We start from the raw sequence: 18,178 nt of genomic DNA on the forward strand, positions 1-18,178 counted from the left end.
AATCACTTAATTGCAGATACTGAACAGTGCTATGCACAGGGCATAACACTGATCAGTATTATCGGCTTGATCGCAGACCAGAGCAGAAGACCCGAGGAAGGCGGTGGAGGCAGGTATGGGGACCTCCGTCTGCCGTTCATCCATTTTAGTGACTGCACTGCCGCAGATGCCGTGATCTGTATTGATCACGGCATCTGAGGGGTTAATGGCACACATCAGCGCAATCGCTGATGTGCGCCATTATCGGCGGGTCCCTGGCTGATCATAGCAGCCTGGCTGATGATGCTCACTATGATGTACAGGACGTAAATGTATGTCCTGGTGCGTTAAGTACCAACACATAGGACCTAAATTTACGTCCTGCGTCAGTAAAGGGTTAAGGACCAAGCCCATTTTGACCTTAAGGACCAGGACTTTTTTGCAAGTCTGACCTGTGCACTTTATACATTAATAACTCTGAGATGCTTTTACCTATGATTCGGAGATTGTTTGTATTTTCGTCACATATTCTGCTATTGGTGGCCTAGACATCACCACCAATAGCAGATCGGGGGCAGGGGGTTTACTTTCGTTTTCCCCGTCCTACCCACCCACTATAGGCAGGGCAGAATGGGGAAACAACGGGGACCGGCGCCGAAGATCCACTTACCGATCCGGGCGGGCGTCGGCGGCAGCAGGCGACTGAGAGCGGCTGGATCTGACGGAAGCCGGTGAGTTGCCTAGCAACACCTGGAGGGTACATTTTGCGATCATTTATACAGTGGTCTCTAACTGTAGCCCTCCAGATATTGCAAAACTACAACTCCCAGCATGCCCAAACAGCTGTTTGTCCATGCTGGAATATGTAGTTTTGCAGCAGCTGGAGGGCTACAGTTAGAGACCACTATACAGTGATCTCTAAATTGTATTCCTCCAGATCTTGCAAAACTACAACTCCTTGCATGCCCACATAGCTGTTTGCTGTCTGGGCATGTTGGGATTTGTAGTTTTGCAACAGCTGGAGGACCACAGTTTGCAGTATTCTCTAAAACTGTAGCCCTCCAGATGTTGAAAAACTGCAAATCCCAGCATGCCCAGACAGCAAACAGCTGTCTCGGCATGCTGGGAGTTGTAGTTGCGTACCTCCAGCTGCATAACTACATCTCCCAGCATGCCCTTCGGCGATCAGTACATGCTGGGAGTTGTAATTTTGCAACAGCTGGAGGCACAATGGTTGGAAAATACTGAGTTAGGTAACAGAACCTAACTGAAGGTTTTCCAACCAGTGTGCCCTCAGCTGTTGCAAAAGTACAACTCCTAGCTTGCACGGTCTGTCAGTACATTCTGGGAGTTGTAGTTTTGAAACAGCTGGAGGTTTGCCCCCCCCCCCCCCCCCCCCCCCAATGTAAATGTACAGGGTACATTCACATGGGCAGGTTTACAGTAAGTTTCCTGCTTCAAGTTTGGGCTGCGTCAAATTTTTCGCCGCAGCGCAAACTCCTAGCGGGAAACTCACTGTAACACGCCAGTGCGAATGTACCCTAAAAACACTACACTACAATAAAACCTAATAAAGGATAAAACACAACATATACATCCCCGTACACTCTTTCCCCCCCCCCCCCCCAAATAAAAAATAAAAACGTATGGCAGGGTTTCCAAAACAGAGCCTCCAGCTGTTGCAAAACAACAACTCCCAGCATTTCCGGACAGCCACTGAATGTCCAGGCATGCTGGGAATTTAGCAACAGCTGGAGGCAATCTGTTTGGGAATCACTGGCGTAGAATACCCCTATGCAATCCCTAATTTAGTCCTCAAATGCGCTGTCTCACTTCGGAGCCCTGTCGTATTTCAAGGAAACAATTTAGGGCCACATATGGGGTATTTCCGTACTCGGGAGAAATTGCACAAATTTTAGGTTTTTTTTTTCTCCTTTTACCCCTTATGAAAAGGAAAAGTCGGGGGCTACACCAGCTTGTTAGTGTAAAAAAAAAATAAAAAAAAATTTACACTAACATGCTGGTGTTACCCCATACTTTTTATTTTCAGAAGCAGTAAAAGGAAAAAAAAAATAATAATTTGTAACACAATTTCTCCTGAATACGGAAATACCCCATATGTGGGCGTAAGATGCTCTGCGGGCGCACAACAAGGCTCATGAGTGAGAGCGCACCATGTTCATTTGAGGCCTAAATTGGTGATTTGCACAGGGGTGGCTGATTTTACAGCAGTTCTGACATAATCGCAAAAAAAGAAATACCCACATATGACCCCATTGTGGAAACTACACCCCTCACGTAATGTAATAAGGGGCACAGTGGGCATTTACGCCCCACAGGTGTCTGACAGATTTTTTGGAACAGTGGTCCGTGAAAATGAAAAATGTAGTTTTTCATTTGCACAGCCCACTGTTCCAAAGATCTGTCAAACGCCAGTGGGGTGTAAATACTCACTGCACCCCTTATTAAATTCTGTGAGGGGTGTAGTTTCCAAAATGGGGTCACATGTGGGGGGGGGTCCACTGTTCTGGCACCGCGGGGGGGCTTTGTTTGGAATGGAAGTCAGGGGCCATGTGCGTTTACAATTTTTTTTCCCAGAAGCGCAATGGCGCTCCTTCTCTTCTGAGCATTGTAGTTCGCCAGCAGAGCACTTGATGTCCACACATGGGGTATTTCCATACTCAGAAGAGATGGGGTTACATATTTTGGGGGGCATTTTGTCCTATTACCCCTTGTAAAAATTTGAAATTTGAGGGAAAACTAGCATTTTAGTGAAAAAAATAAAATAAAAAATCATTTACACATCTAACTTTAACGAAAAGTTGTCAAACACCTGTGGGGTGTTAAGGCTCACTGGACCCCTTGTTACGTGCCTTGAGGGGTGTAGTTTGCAAAATAGTATGCCATGTGTTTTTTATACAGTTTATATAAAATGTGTGTGTGTGTGTGTGTGTGTGTGTGTGTGTATAATATATATATTAGGGATCGATCGATATTGATTTTTTAGGGCCGATACCGATAATCTGTGACCTTTCAGGCCGATAGCCGATAACTTATACCGGCCTGAAAGTTATCGGCTATGGAGGAGTGCAATTAGTACATCTGTGGCCTGTTTTACTTTGCCTGATGTGGCAGGAACTACACTGTGTGAACTGTGACCTTGACTACATATAATTTTTCAATACGCTATTGGCACTGGATTTGGAGATGGACTTCAGCTATTGTGGATATTGAATGTGCGGTTTCTACTATACCCTGAACATGTGGACATGTATGATGTCTATTATTCTATTTTTTTTTTTTTATTTGTTTGCAACTCTGTGTATTTTTACTAGACGCAATAAAAGCTATGTTTTAGAGGTTCCCTATTGGTCAATATTTTTGGTGTAATAAATATAAATATATATATATATATATATATGTATAAAAAATAACCTAGATAAACCCTTAAATCGTTATACAGCAGCTGGTTGTGTTTTTATGTTGAGATCACATGTGCAGTCCTAGAAACATGGTCTAGCTGGGAGAAAACAGCTTAACCCCCTACAGGACCCGTGACGTAACGTTACGTCATGACACCCTGGGTCTTAAGGACCCATGACGTACAGTTATGTCATGGGCAGTTCCGGTCAACGCCGGGCCGGGATCGGACCGGGATGCCTGCTGAAATCATTCAGCAGGTATCCCGTGCAAACACCCAGGGGGGTCATCAGACCCCCCATTTCGGCGATCGCGGCAGATTGCAAGTGTATTCACACTTGCGATTTGTGCGATTCCGGGTCATTACGAGTCTAAGAACTACTTACGCATCCGGGTGGGTGACGGAGACAGGAGGCGACGGAGGTCGGCGCGCGGCGAAGTCGTGCGGCTGGATAGTACGGAAGCCGGCGAGTTGCCTAGCAACATCTGGAGGGTACGGTTTGAGACCACTATACAGTGGTCTCTGTCGCCCTCCAGCTGTTTGGGCATGCTGGAATATGTAGTTTTGCAACAGCTGGAGGGCTACTGCTTGAGACCACTATACAGTGGTCTTTAAACAGTTGCCCTCCAGATCTTGCAAAACTACAACTCCTGGCGTGCCCACATAGCGGTTTGCTGTCTGGGCATGCTGGGATTTGTAGTTTTGCAACAGCTGGAGGACCACAGTTTGGAGATCACTTTGCAGTGTTCTCTAAAACTGTAGCCCTCCAAATATTGCAAAACTGCAAATTCCAGCTTGCCCAAACAGCTGTCTCGGCATGCTGGGAGTTGTAGTTGTGTACCTCCAGCTATTGCATAACTACATCTCCCAGCATGTCCTTCGAAGATCAGTATATGCTGGGAGTTGTAGTTTTGCAACAGCTGAAGGCACACTGGTCGGAAAATACTGAGTTTGGTAACAGAACCTAACTGAAGGTTTTCCAACCAGTGTGCCTCCAGCTGTTGCAAAAGTACAACTCCCAGCATGCACATGTCAGTACATGCTGGGAGTTGTAGTTTTGAAACAGCTGTAGGTTTGCCCCCCAGGTGAACGTACAGGGTACATTCAGACACGCGGGTTTACTGTAAGTTTCCTGCTTCAAGTTTAGGCTGCATCAAATTTTTCACCGCAGCGCAAACTCCTAGCGGGAACCTGCCAGTGCGAATGTACCCTAAAAACACTACACTACACTTACACATAATAAAGGGTAAAACACTGCATATACACCCCTTACACTGTCCCCCCCCCCCCCCCCAATAAAAAAAAAAAAAAAAAAGTATTGTATGGCAGTGTTTCCAAAATGGAGCCTCCAGCTGTTGCAAAATAAAAAATCCCAGCATTTCCGGACAGCCACTGACTGTCCAGGCATGCTGGGAATTTAGCAACAGCTGGAGGCACCCTGTTAAGGGTATTTTACGCCAGTGATTCCCAATGTCCACCCCTATGCAATCCCTAATTTTGTCCTCAAATGCCCATGGCGCTCTCTAACTTCGGAGCCCTGTCGTATTTCAAGGAAACAGTTTAGGGCCACATATGGGGTATTTCCATACTTGGGAGAAATTGCACTACAAATTTTGGGGGACTTTTTTTCCTTTCACCGCTTATGAAAAGGAAAAGTTGGGGTCTACTCCAGCATGGTAAAAGGAAAAAAAAGACCCCCAAAATTTGTAGCTCAGGATTGAGCGCCATGTACATTTGAGGTGATTTGCACAGGGGTGGCTGATCGTTACAGCGGTTCTGACAAATGCAAAAAAACAAAACACCCACATGTGACCCCATTTTGGAAACTACACCCCTCACTGAACGTAACAAGGGGTATAGTGAGCCTTAACACCCCACAGGTATTTGAAGGATTTTTGATTAAAGTTGGCAAAGTTCACTAAAAAGTTGGTGTAATCCCCAAATTTTTCATTTTCAAAAGGTGTAAAAGGGGGAAAAAAAAACTATAGTATATACTGAGTATATAAATACCCCATGTGTGGACATAATGTGCTCCTTTTCTTCTGAGCATTCTAGTTCACCCGCAGAGCACTTAACATCCACATATGGGGTATTTCCATACTCAGAAGAGATGGGGTTACAAATTTTGGGAGGATTTTTTCTCCTTTCACCTGTCAAAATGTAAAATTTGGGGAAAAACCAGCATCTTTGTGAAAGAAAAAGAAAAATGAATTTACACATCCAACTTTAACGAAAAGTCGTCAAACACCTGAGGGGTGTTAAAGGGGTAGTCCAGTGGTGAAAAACGTAATCCCTTTAGGATAGGGAATAAGTTTCAGATCGCGGGGGGGGTCCGACCGCTGCCCCCCCCCCCCCCATCTCTCTGTACGGGGCCCCGGCTCGCTGGCCAGATAGGGCGTGTTGACCACCGCACGAAGCGGAGCCGGAGATTGCGGGAGGCAGCGCTCCGGCTCTGCCATAGAGTTGTATTGAGGGGGAGTGTCAGCCACCGCTTCGTGCCGGTGGTCGACACGCTCCCTTCCCGCTGGCTGTCGGGGCCCCCCCCCTGCTATCTGAAACTTATCCCCATCCTTAGGATAGGGGATAAGTTTTTCACCACTGGATCTCTCCTTTAAGGCTCACAGTACCCCTTCTTACATTCTTTGAGGGGTGTAGTTTTCAAAATGGTATGCCATGTGGTGTGATGAAGATTTAGAATTTTCTTGTTCACTTTCCTGCTATTCCTGTGAAACACCTAAAGGGTTAAAACACTTACTGAATGTCATTTTGAATACTTTTAAGGGTGCAGTTTTTATATTGGGGTCATTTATTGGGTATTTCTAATATGAAGACCCTTCAAATCCACTTCAAAACTTAATAGGTCCCTGAAAAATAGAGATTTTGAAAATTTTGTGAAAAATTGGAAAATTGTTGCTGAACTTTAAAGCCCTCTGTCTTCCAAAAGTAAAAACATGTCAACTTTATGATGCAAAATAAAGTAGACATATTGTATATGTTAATCACATGATATATAAAATGTATTTGGGATGTCCATTTTCCATATAAGCAGAGAGTTTCAAAGTAAAAAAAAGCTACATTTTCAAAATTTTTCATAAAGTTTTGGAATTTTTCACCAAGAAATGATGCAAGTATCGACAAAAATTTAACACTTACATAAAGTAGTATATGTCACGAAAAAACTATCTCTGAATCAGAATGAAAAGTAAAAGCATCCCAGAGTTATTAATGCTTAGTGACAGTGGTCAGATGTGCAGAAAATGCTCTGGCCCTTAAGGTAAAAATGGGCTTGGTCCTCAAGGGGTTAAAGGGGTACTTCCCTAGAAAACTTTTTTTTTTTTTTTTTTTTTTATCAACTGGTGCCAGAAAGTTAAACAAGTTTATAAAATACTTCTATTTAAAAATCTTAACCCTTCCAGTACTTATCAGCTGCTGTATTTTCCAGAGGAATTTCATTTATTTTTGAATTTCCTTTCTGTATGACCACAGTGCTCTCTACTGACACATCTGTCCATTTTAGGAATTGTCCAGAGTAGGATAGGTTTCCTATGGGGATTTGCTCCTACTCTGCTGACACCACTGTCCATTTCAGAAACTGTCCAGAGAGCACTGTGGTCAGACAGAAAGGAAATTCAAAAACAGAAGAACTTCCTCTGGAAAATACAGCAGCTGAGAAGTCCTGGAAGGGTTAAGATTTTTAGAAGTAATTTACAAATCTGTTTAACTTGGCACCAGTAAAAAAAAAAAAAAAAATTATTATTATTATTTTCCAGGAGAGTACCCCTTTAACCTGTTAAGGACCCAGGGCGTACCTGTACGTCCTGAGTCTGCTACCCCGCGTCATAGCCGGTCGGGCCCGGCCTCGAACAACGGCCGGGACCCGTGGCTAATAGCGTGCGGCATTGATCGCGGTGCCGCACGCTATTAACACTTTAGACGCGGCGTTCAACTAAACTGAAAGTGAAACCATGCCGGTTAGCTCAGGGAGCTGTTAAGGATCGCCGCTGCGAAATCGCTGCATCCCAAACAGCTTACATGACAGCCGGAGGATCCCTACCTGCCTCCTCGCTGTCCGATCACCGAATGACTGCTCAGCGTCTGAGATCCAGGTGTGAGCAGTCAAGCAGCAGAATCATCGATCACTGGTTTCTTATGAGAAACCAGTGATCAATGTAAAAGATCAGTGTGTGCAGTGTTATAGGTCCCTATGGGAGCTATAACACTGCAAAAAGATGTGAGAAAAAGTGAATAAAGATCATTTAACCCCTCCCATAATAAAAGTTTGAATCACCCCCTTTTCCCATGAAAAAAAAAAACTGTGTAAATAAAAATAAACATATGTGGTATCGCCGCGTGCGAAAATGTCCGAATTATAAAAATATTTTGTTAATTAAACCGCACGGTCAATGGCGTACGCGCAAAAAATAATTCCAAAATAGTGCATTTTTGGTCACTTTTTATATCGTGAAAAAAATGAATAAAAAGCGATCAATAAGTACTATCAATGCAAAAATGGTACCGCTAAAAACTTCAGATCACAGCGCAAAAAGAGCCCTCATACTGCCCCATATGCGGAAAAATAAAAAAGTTATAGGGGTCAGAAGATGACCATTTTAAACCTGGAAAAAATCTAAACTACATGCAGGAAAATGTATAGAAGTATGACAAAATCAAACCTACATAAGTAGGGTATCATTTTAACCGTATGGACATACAAAATAAAGAGGTGTCCTTTTTACCGAAAAATGTACTGTGTAGAAACAGAAGCCCCCAAAAGTTACAAAATGACATAATTTTTTTTCAATTTTGTCTCACAATGATTTTTTTTCCCCACTTCGCCGTAGATTTTTGGGTAAAATGACTGATGTCATTACAAAGAGTTATGATTTTTTAAAGGTAAGGAGTAGAGATGAACGAACTTAAAGTAAATTCGATTCGTCACAAACTTCTCGGCTCGGCAGTTGATTACTTTTCCTGCATAAATTAGTTCAGCTTTCCGGTGCTCCAGTGGGCTGGAAAAGGTGGATACAGTCCTAGGAGACTCTTTGCTAGGACTGTAGCCACCTTTTCCAGCCCACCGGAGCACCTGAAGGCTGAACTAATTTACTGCCGAGCCTAGAAGTTCGTGACGAATCAAATTTACTGTAAGTTCGCTCATCTCTAGTAAGGAGGAAAAAACGAAAATGCAAAAACTGAAAAGCCCCGAGTTCTTTAAGGGGTTAACCCCTTAAGGACCCAGCCAATTTTCACTTTAGGACCCAGCCATTTTTTGCACATCTGACCATTGTCACTTTAAGTATTAATAGCTCTGGGATGCTTTCATTCTGATTCTGATATAGTTTTTTCGTGACATATTCTATTTTTTTTAGTGGTAAAATTTTGTCGATACTTGCATAATTTCTTGGTGAAAAACTCCAAAATTTGATGAAAAAAAAAAAATTTAGCTTTTTTTTTTTTTTTTTTTTTTTTTTTTTTTTTACTTTGAGGCACCCTGTTTGGAAATTCCTGGCTTACAATACCCCTATGTCCACCCCTATGCAATCCCTAATTTAGTCCTCAAATGCGCATGGCGTTGTCTCACTTCGGAGCCCTGACGTATTTCAAGGAAACAGTTTAGGGCCACATATGGGGTATTTCCGTACTCGGGAGAAATTGCACTACAAATTTTGGGGGGCTTTTTCTCCTTTTACTCCCTTATGAAAAGGAAAAGTTGTGGGCTACACCAGCTTGTTAGTGTAAACATTATTTTTACGTTTTTACAATAACATGCTGGTGTCCCATACTTTTAATTTTCACAAGCGTTAAAAGGAAAAAAGGACCCCCAAAATTTTCAACGCAATTTCTACTGCGTACAGAAATACCCTATATGTGGGCATAAATTCTCTGCGGGCGCACAACAAGTCTCAGGAGTGAGAGCGCACTGTTAATTTGAGGCCTAAATTGGTGATTTGCACAGGGGTGGCTGATTTTACAGCAGTTCTGACATAATCGCATAAAAAAAAATACCCACATGTGACCCCATTTTTTAAACTACATCCCTCACGGAACGTAAAAAGGGGTATAGTGAGCCTTAACACCCCACAGGTGTTTTAATGAAAATTCTTCAAAGTTGAATGGAAAAATAAAGAAAAATTTTTTTTTCACTAAAATGCTGGTGTTACCCTAAATTTTTCATTTTCACAAGGGAAAATAGGAAAAAAGCCCCACAAAATTTGTAACCCTATTTCTTCTGAGGAAGAACATACCCCATGTGTGGATGTAAAGTGCTCTGCGGGCAAACTACAATGCTCTGAAGAAGCGCCATTGGGCTTTTGAAGAGAAAATTTGTCTGTAATTGAAGGCCACGTGTGTTTACAAAGCCCCCATAGTGCCAGAACACTGGACTCCCCCCCCACTTTTGACCCCATTGTGGAAACTACACCCCTCATGTAATGTAATAAGGGGTACAGGGAGCATTTACACCTACAGGTGTTTGACAGATTTTTGGAACAGCGGTCCGTGAAAATGAAGTGTAGTTTTTCAATTGCACAGCCCACTGTTCCAAAGATTTGTCAAACGCCAGTGGGGTGTAAATACTCAGTGCACCCCTTAAGTTCTGTGAGGGGTGTAGTTTCCAAATTAGGGTCACGTGTGAGGGTCCACTGTTTTGGCAGCACGGGGGACTTTGTAAACGCACATGGCCCCTGACTTCCATTCCATTCCAAATTTTTTTTTCAAAAGCTCAATGGCGCTCCTCTTCTGAGCATTGTAGTTAGCCAGCAGAGCACTTGATGTCCACACATGGGGTATTTCCATACTCAGAAGAGATGGGGTTACAAATTTTAGGGGGCATTTTTTCCTATTATCCCTTGTAAAAATTGTAAATTTGAGGTAAAACTAGCATTTTAGTGAAAAAAGAATAATAATTCACACATCTAACTTTAATGAAGTCGTCAAACACCTGTGTGGTGTTAGGGCTCACTGAACACTCTTGTTACGTGCCTTCTTTTTTGCTGTTCTGGCAACATAGGGGCTTCCTAAATGTGACATGCCCCCCAAAAACCATTTAAAAAAAACTCACTCTCCAAAATCCCACTGTCGCTCCTTTAAATTTTTTCATCAAATTTTGGAATTTTTCACCAAGAAATTATGCAAGTACCGACAAAATTTTACCACTTACATAAAGTAGTTTATTCGTGACATTTTCTATCTCTGAATTCGCATAAAAGTTTAAAAGCATTCCAGAGTTATTAATGCTTAATTTGACAGTGGTCAGATGTGCAAAAAATGTACGGGTCCTACAGTGAAAATTGGCTGGGTCCTTAAGGGGTTAATTACCAGTCTGTCCTCTGCTCCCCCCTCCCTACCCCTTTTTCTCATCCTTATCTATGTAGTCTATAGGGGAGTCTTATCAAAACCTGTTCAAAGGAAAAGTTGCCCAGTTGCCCATAGCAACCAATTAGCTTGCTTGCTTTCATTTTTAACAAGGCCTCTGCAAAATGTAAGAAGTGATCTGAATGGTTGCTTTGGTCAACTGGGCAACTTTTCCTCTGGACAGGTTTTGATAAATCTCCCCATATGTTCTTGTCCATAGCTGGACAATTTATGGCCTATCCTAGTGTGAATTCTCCACATCGATAGTCTTAACCCCTGCATATTTGTGAGATGTAACCTGTGTCTTCGGCTTGTGAGCTTAGATTTGCTTTTGACTTGATAAAAGGAGGAATCCCGAAAGCTTGACTCTACTAAATTTTGTCCAATAAAAAAGGTATACATTTTTTTGTGTGTGTGTGTGTATATATATATATATATATATATATATATATATATATATATATATATATATATAAAATATGTGTGTGTGTGTGTAAGATGTAAACTAATATATAAACTAAGCCTCTCACACCCAGCCAAGCCAGATTACCCTGCTCTGTACTGACGAGGGGCAAGCACCCCGAAACAGCTGTCTGCAGATGGGTCCTCTTTCCTTCTGGAGAGAGAGTTCTGGCTTGGCATAAATCCCAATCAGTTCTAAGACTTCTTAACGGAGCCTGAGCTGTTTTGCAGGACACACTGCCTGTGAAGGTGGTGTGGTGAGCTAATTTGCATGTTTTTGTACCCAGAAGCCCGCCGAGTGCTAAATGGCCTACTTGAATTTCAGTTTTTAAACCAGAAGTAGTGCCTCTCCCTGAGGAAAATACTGACCCCGTGTGTGTGTGTGTGTGTGTGTGTGTATATATATATATATATATATATATATATATATATATATATAATATTATATTATATTGTTTAGTATAATAATGATACTGCAACCATATATAATAATAATAATGGGGGGAGCAATACATATATAAAAGCAGGATGTGAAAATAATTGGAACATTTCTTCCTCACTCTTTTAAACTGGCGGAATGGAACGTTCATTCGCCATTTCTTCAGATGTCCACTATTGAAAGAGGTAGCTGTTTGAGTCTACATTCTTTAATAAAAAAAAAAAAAAAAAAATTCTCTTGAGAAATGTGAAGTGAAAAGCCCCGCTGATATTCATTGATTGATTGCTTTTATACATTGATCAATCAGATAATCTGGGCCATTCCAAAGTAAAAAGAGGTCATCAATATATCTTCTATAGAGTATGACATACTTCTTAAAGAGATCATGTGAGCTAATGAATTTGTCCTCAAAGTTTCTCATTACTAAATTTGCATCATAGTGAAAGAAGTTATTGGTTAGAATGATTTCAAGGCATTCCAGTAGAAATTGCTTCTGCATAACGGGTATAGAAGAGTCTTTGGATAAGACTTCGCCAATGCAAGCTAGTCCGATATCATGCCTGATATTATCATGCCCCTGCAGGATGAGGTCCAGATAGTGGGAAAGATTGGACATAATCTGTTTATGCCCGCTTTATAATCGTACGACGGGGTTCTCAGGGTTCTTATGTATTTTTGGAAGGTGATAGTAAAATGGTTGTGATGGATTTGGCATGATGAAAAACTTATTTTCTTCTTTATTTATAATGTTATTATTGTATGCTTTTTTTTTTACTAGTATACAGATTCTTTCTTGTAGACTAGGTATGGATCCGTACTGAGCTTTCTATAGTAGTTTGCATCTTCCAAAATTTTGAGAGCCTCATTATGGTAATCTTGAGTAATTTTTGGATGACGATCCTGCCGTCTTTGTCTGCGGCTCTAATTACAGGGTTTTCTTCAGGGTTTTCAAAGCTATTCTTTCTTTTTTGAAGAGTCTTCCCTCTTTGTGGTCCGGGGCTTTTTTTGATTTGATTTTTTTTTTTTTTTATATATGTCTGATGCCACCAGATCTTGGATTGTTTTTATTAAATGGCCCTGGCTATATGTGGGGTAAAAGTTTTTGATTTGTTTTTGATTTATGGATTAACACCTGCTGATTTCTCTTTCCTAATGTTTGGGATATTCTCACTGTTTAGAGTATATGGCTCTGTATCTGGAGTTTCTGTAATAGCAGGTGTTGAAGAGGTGGCTTGCAATTGGAAATGCCTATGAAGTGTTAGCTTTCTCATATAATTATGTAAATCCAGAAAAAGGGTAAAATCATCTGGTTTATTTTATGGGCAAAATTAGTCTTTTCTCCAGGAGGTACATTTCATAGGGCATCAGCTTATGGTTGGAAAGAAAGAAAATCTTTATATTGGCGACGTTACCATCAATTTGTATGCATGCTCGTTATCTACCCTCCGTTTTTCCTCTTCAGACTATGCTTATGTTCTTTATTTTTGTTGGTTTTCATGAGGTGAAGTGGTCCATCTTTTTTTGCTTTCGTGTTGAACTAAAAAAAATCATCATCGTGCAAATCCTGCAGTATTTCATATGGTTTGAGGAAAAGGTCCAGTGATTGTTGTTGACCGAACTTTGTGTTTTCAATCGTAATGATTATTTATGTGGTTGTTGCTATCTCTGAATTGCTGTTTGTTTGAGACAGTGTTTTCCTGCTTAGATTTCACATTATTCTACAAGAGGGACTCCTCATGTACAGTAAGAATGGATAGTTCTCTTATGCTTGATTTTTTGTAGGTGAAGGAGATAAATGTAGGACTGTTGGGTTGGTATATTTCTTTAGACGCTCACATCTCATTTCCTCCTGTCGTCTGTCTATAGTACTCCTTATTTCCAGCATTTGTATTTTAGTTTAGAGAGAGGGAGGGAGGGAGAATTTTGGAAGTAACAGGTAACTAAAGCCCAACCTATTTGTTAATATTTTGCAGTTTCTGGTGATTGCTAGCTCTGGGAATCCAGGGCAAGTGCCACTTTCAACTATAAGAGCATCCTTAGGATGTGCATGCAAGTGCCAAGGGAACAAAGTGCTGCTGGCTTGTTGACTTATCGTTTGCCCTGTAGGCTGCATTAGGCCTTAGTACAGCAAAGCAGGGTTAAATGCCTTTTTTTTTTTGGCATTTTCCTCATTTCAGTTTTTATTCATCCACAATCCAATTGCTTTCTCCTGTTCCTGACCCTTTTATTTCCATAAGGTGTTTACCTCCCACAGTATGAATTTTTCAAAATCTTCCATTTCGTGTCTGTACTCTTGCTTTTACAACATTATTCCAATATATTATATTAAAAGGGCTTTCCCGGATTAGAATAATGCTGCTATTTTAAAGGGGTTATGCATGAATCGAAAAACTGAGATTTTCTTTCAAAGACCGCTTCCTATCTGTCTCCAGGTTGGGTGTGGTATTAAAACTTGGCTTCAATAACTTCAATGGAACTGAGCTACAGAACCACACCCAACCTGAAGACAGATGGGGAGTGTTTTTTGAAAGAAATTAGCTTTGTTTTTCTATTCCTGGATAATCCCTTTAATTTCAAGTCCAGTATGGAGCCCCCAGACCCTCCCCCCCCCCCCCCCCCCCTCTGGTTGGGTCCTGCACGATTTGGGACAGATACATAGCTATAGCCAAAAACCTGTTTCCCCCTATGAGAGTCACAGGTCTCAGTTTCAAAATTATATCGGATTACCTGCCTAATGTATTCGCCTCAATAATAGATTCTCTGCTACATCCACTATATTTGGTGGCTTATTGCTAACCCCGATCAGTATTTTATTGTTTTCTCTCCATATATTTCTACCCATAATGACCCCACATTATCATTTCCCTCACATACCGTATTTATCGGGGTATACCACGCACCGGCCTATAACACGCTCCCTCATTTTACCAAGGATATTTGGGTAAAAAAAAGTTTTTTTACCCAAAAATCCATGGTAAAATGAGGGTGCGTGTGTGCGCGTGTATACCCCGATACACCCCCAGGAAAGGCAGGGGGAGAGAGGCCGTTGCTGCCCGCTTCTCTCCCCCTGCCTTTCCTGGGGTCTAGAGCCCTGCTGCTGGCCCTTCTCTCCCACTGGCTATCGGCACCGCTGCCCGTTCTGGATAACACCACTATATTCATACAGAATAAAACCCACTTAGACCAATATTCCCAAGCATACAGTGACCCATTATATAGGTTCTACAAACTGTAAGCAATTGCAGTGCAGTAATATTAAGTGACTCACAGGAATGTCTTCTCAGAGTGAATCCAATGTGATGTCGTCTTTCATCTGAATCATTCCCTTTTTTCCTTTTCTTCTCAATCTTACCCGGCCCATCAAAAGGACTTCTCCTGGCAACCACTCGTCTCTGCAGACTCTGCCAGACAAATATTTTAGACCCCTTGTCCCAGCACATTCCTAACCTCAATACAAACACCCCTCAGTGCCACCATATAGTCGTAAGGCCCCTCTGTGTCGCCATATAGTAGATATGCCCCTCTGTGCCTCCATAAAGTAGTTGGTCTCTCTCTGCTCCCATATAGTAGGAAGGAGCTCTATTCCTCTCTGAGCTTCTGGAGTAGGGGATTGAGGCTAGAGATGAGCGAATTTACAGTAAATTCGATTAGTCACGAACTTCTTGGCTCGGCAGTTCTAAAATTAGTTCAGCTTTCAGGTGTTCTGGTGGGCTGGAAAAGGTGGCTACAGTCCTAGCAAAGAGTCTCCTAGGACTGTATCCACCTTATCCAGCCCACGGGAGCACCTGAAAGCTGAACTAATTTATGCAGGATAAGTGATCAACTGCCGAGCCAAGAAGTTCATGACGAATCGAATTTACTGTAAGTTCTCTCATCTCTAATTGACGCCCTACGGTCTAAAACTTTCCTGGCACACACGCTTCACCCCACAGCAGCTATAATCTCAGAGAATCAATGATGGGCTGGGCGGGTGGTGGAAGTTGAGAGTAAGTAAGTTGCAGGGGACAAGAGAGAAACTGTGGGAAAGTGACAGGTGAGTATGTACCCCTTTCATCTCTCGTTCACAGCATAGCATGTCCCTGCCCTAAATATTTACTTGGGTATCTTCCCATGGGGTATGCTTTCACCCCTGCTTCCAGAAGATTATAGCTGTTGAGGTGTAAAGTGACTGTGACAGGAAAGCAGCTGGTTCTAGGACCTTACTACCATGTGAGAAAAGGTTCCTGGGATGGATTGCAGGAAGATAACGAAGAGCTTGCAATTTTATGAGCACCAGCCAGAAAATTGTGCCCGGTCTGCATGGTGCCACCATATTGGTAACTGCTCAAACTATGTGGCAGATGACTTGGCAATCAGGATGATGGGTTACAAGCAAGGTTATTGCTAAGATACTGCACAGATCTGCTGAAGGAGAATATGCAGATACTTTCGTGGAAACCTAATCATATTAAGAATGGCAAGAAAGCTGTCCTACGTAGGCATTCGAAAAAGATGGCTACACCCTGATTTTTGGTAGGAGAAAGCTGGCTAGCTACAGGTTGGATGTTGGTTGCAAAGGAACACATCTGTGTTTGGCTTACATATTTTGCACCAAAATCTGAAGCACGAAATCCACAGACTTGCTGCTGTTGATTTTACCTGCAGAAATCCTGTAGCGTCTGCTAAAGAAAATTTCCGTACTAGCATTGAATCTTACCTGCCATTCTGCTGCTCATCATACTATTTATGCAGGTCACCATGAAGGATTTAGACCTATGGCACTACAGATATAATTTCTGTGTATGAAAAAGATATAAATAATGAAATGGAGAACTTTGCTCAAATTTGATATTTCACTTTTTTTTTTTTTTTTCATTTTGGAGCTTTTAACTGTAACAAAAGTGCTACCTGCTCATCTTTAATGTATTTTAACATGAATTTTCATTGTTTGTGTTGTCTGTTTTAGGACCTGGAGTTCCATGGAGTGATGAGGTTTTACTTCCAAGACAAAGCTGCAGGAAACTTTGCTACAAAATGCATTAGAGTTTCAAGCACAGCCACAACGCAAGATGTCATAGAAACCTTGGCAGAGAAGTTTCGGCCTGACATGAGAATGTTGTCCTCTCCTCGATACTCTTTATATGAAGTTCACGTCAGTGGAGGTGAGTGCATTATACCGTATTTATGAGCCCTGGTGTTTATAGTTTACCTATGTAGACAACACGTGTTAAAGTTGTCCTACTGCATTGATTGGTTTTGTTGGGCACACATTACCTAATATCCCAGGTGTCATGAATATTTCCTGTAGATTTTTTATCCTCAGTCTATTCCAGTGTGGTACAATGGATGTTGTGTTTCAACACACACACATTTTTTTGGGGTGTGGGGATAAAACTTTAACACGTGGAAAGGTTTCTTTTTTTCTTTATTAATTGATCTTTTAAATGTTCAATGTCTTAAAGAAGAAAGAAGACTTGATGTTGACGAGAAGCCTTTGGTGGTTCAACTTAACTGGAATAAGGATGACAGGGAAGGAAGATTTGTGCTCAAGAATGAAAATGACATTATACCTCCAAAGGTACTGTCCCTATACTTCACTGCACATCATATTATGAATAAAAGAATTAATTTTTTAGTTTTCATCATTTTATTGTTTTTCTCCTTCGTGCAGGACTCTCCTCACGTATGACAACACAAATTCCCTTACATAACTTTTATACCATAGACCAGCATTGTAAAAAAATGTAGTCCATGCATTGTCCCCTTTATTAGAATAGTTCTTTGTTTAGCGACGGTTTAAGTCAAATGTTGAAAGAATCCCCATTAACCTCCTGAGCGGTAATCCCGAGCGTGACTCGGGGTTAATTTTCCCTGCCAGGATCGGTAACCCCGAGTCACGCTCGGGGTAGAATTGCAGAGTTCCCGGCCGGGCTGCACGATATATCGCAAAAGCAATGCGATATAGCGATGCGGCCCCCAGGAAAACATGCGATTATATGCTCTGGTCGGCTCCCGTTGCGGGGGCCGGCCAGAGCAGGTAAAGAAAAATACTAAAAGTCAGTGTTTCCCTACCAGGGGACCTCCAGCTGTTGCAAAACTACAACTCTCAGCATGCCCGAACAGCCAAAGGCTGTCCGGGCATGCTGGTAGTAGTAGTTTCACAACAGCTGGAGGCACCCTGTTAGAAAAACACTGAGCTAAGTGTAAAAGAAAAAAGGAGTAAAATAAAAAAAAAACTTTGCTTACCTAATCCCGGTCCCTGAAGATGTCGTTCCCCTCCGTGCGCTCTGGTCCCTGCTCTCTTCACTATTCATCTTACAGGACCAGAGTGCACGGAGGGGAACGACATCTTCAGGGACCGAGATGTAGTGGTGTAAAGCCTGGGATTGGCTGAAGGGGAAACGGCTTGTTCTGCAGCAAATACACTAGGTTTGAAATCTGCCCGGCAAACCCAGTGTATGCTGCTGCAGGACAAGAAGGTGAGAAGGGGGGGGGGGGGGATGAATGTGAAGAAGGGGGGGTTATGTGACGAGGGGGGGGGAGGGGAA

The 18,178-nt window shown here is 42.0% G+C and overlaps 1 protein-coding gene across 25 annotated transcripts in view; it reads left to right on the top strand.

Annotated features, from left to right (window-relative positions):
* The window catches only part of AFDN (afadin, adherens junction formation factor), a 567,513-nt gene that overhangs the window by 85,189 nt on the left and 464,146 nt on the right, over window positions 1–18,178 (top strand). For 16 of the 25 annotated variants that reach the window (XM_056566867.1, XM_056566880.1, XM_056566881.1 and 13 more), the window contains exons 2-3: window positions 16,597–16,792; window positions 17,093–17,208. In XM_056566867.1, coding sequence (XP_056422842.1) covers window positions 16,597–16,792; window positions 17,093–17,208 — 312 coding nt within the window. The remainder of the gene's footprint in view (window positions 1–16,596; window positions 16,793–17,092; window positions 17,209–18,178) is intronic. The other 9 variants (XM_056566890.1, XM_056566866.1, XM_056566872.1 and 6 more) reach the window with 1 other exon arrangement.

Source organism: Hyla sarda, chromosome 3 (assembly GCF_029499605.1).
Source record: "Hyla sarda isolate aHylSar1 chromosome 3, aHylSar1.hap1, whole genome shotgun sequence".
Taxonomy (NCBI): domain Eukaryota; kingdom Metazoa; phylum Chordata; class Amphibia; order Anura; family Hylidae; genus Hyla; species Hyla sarda.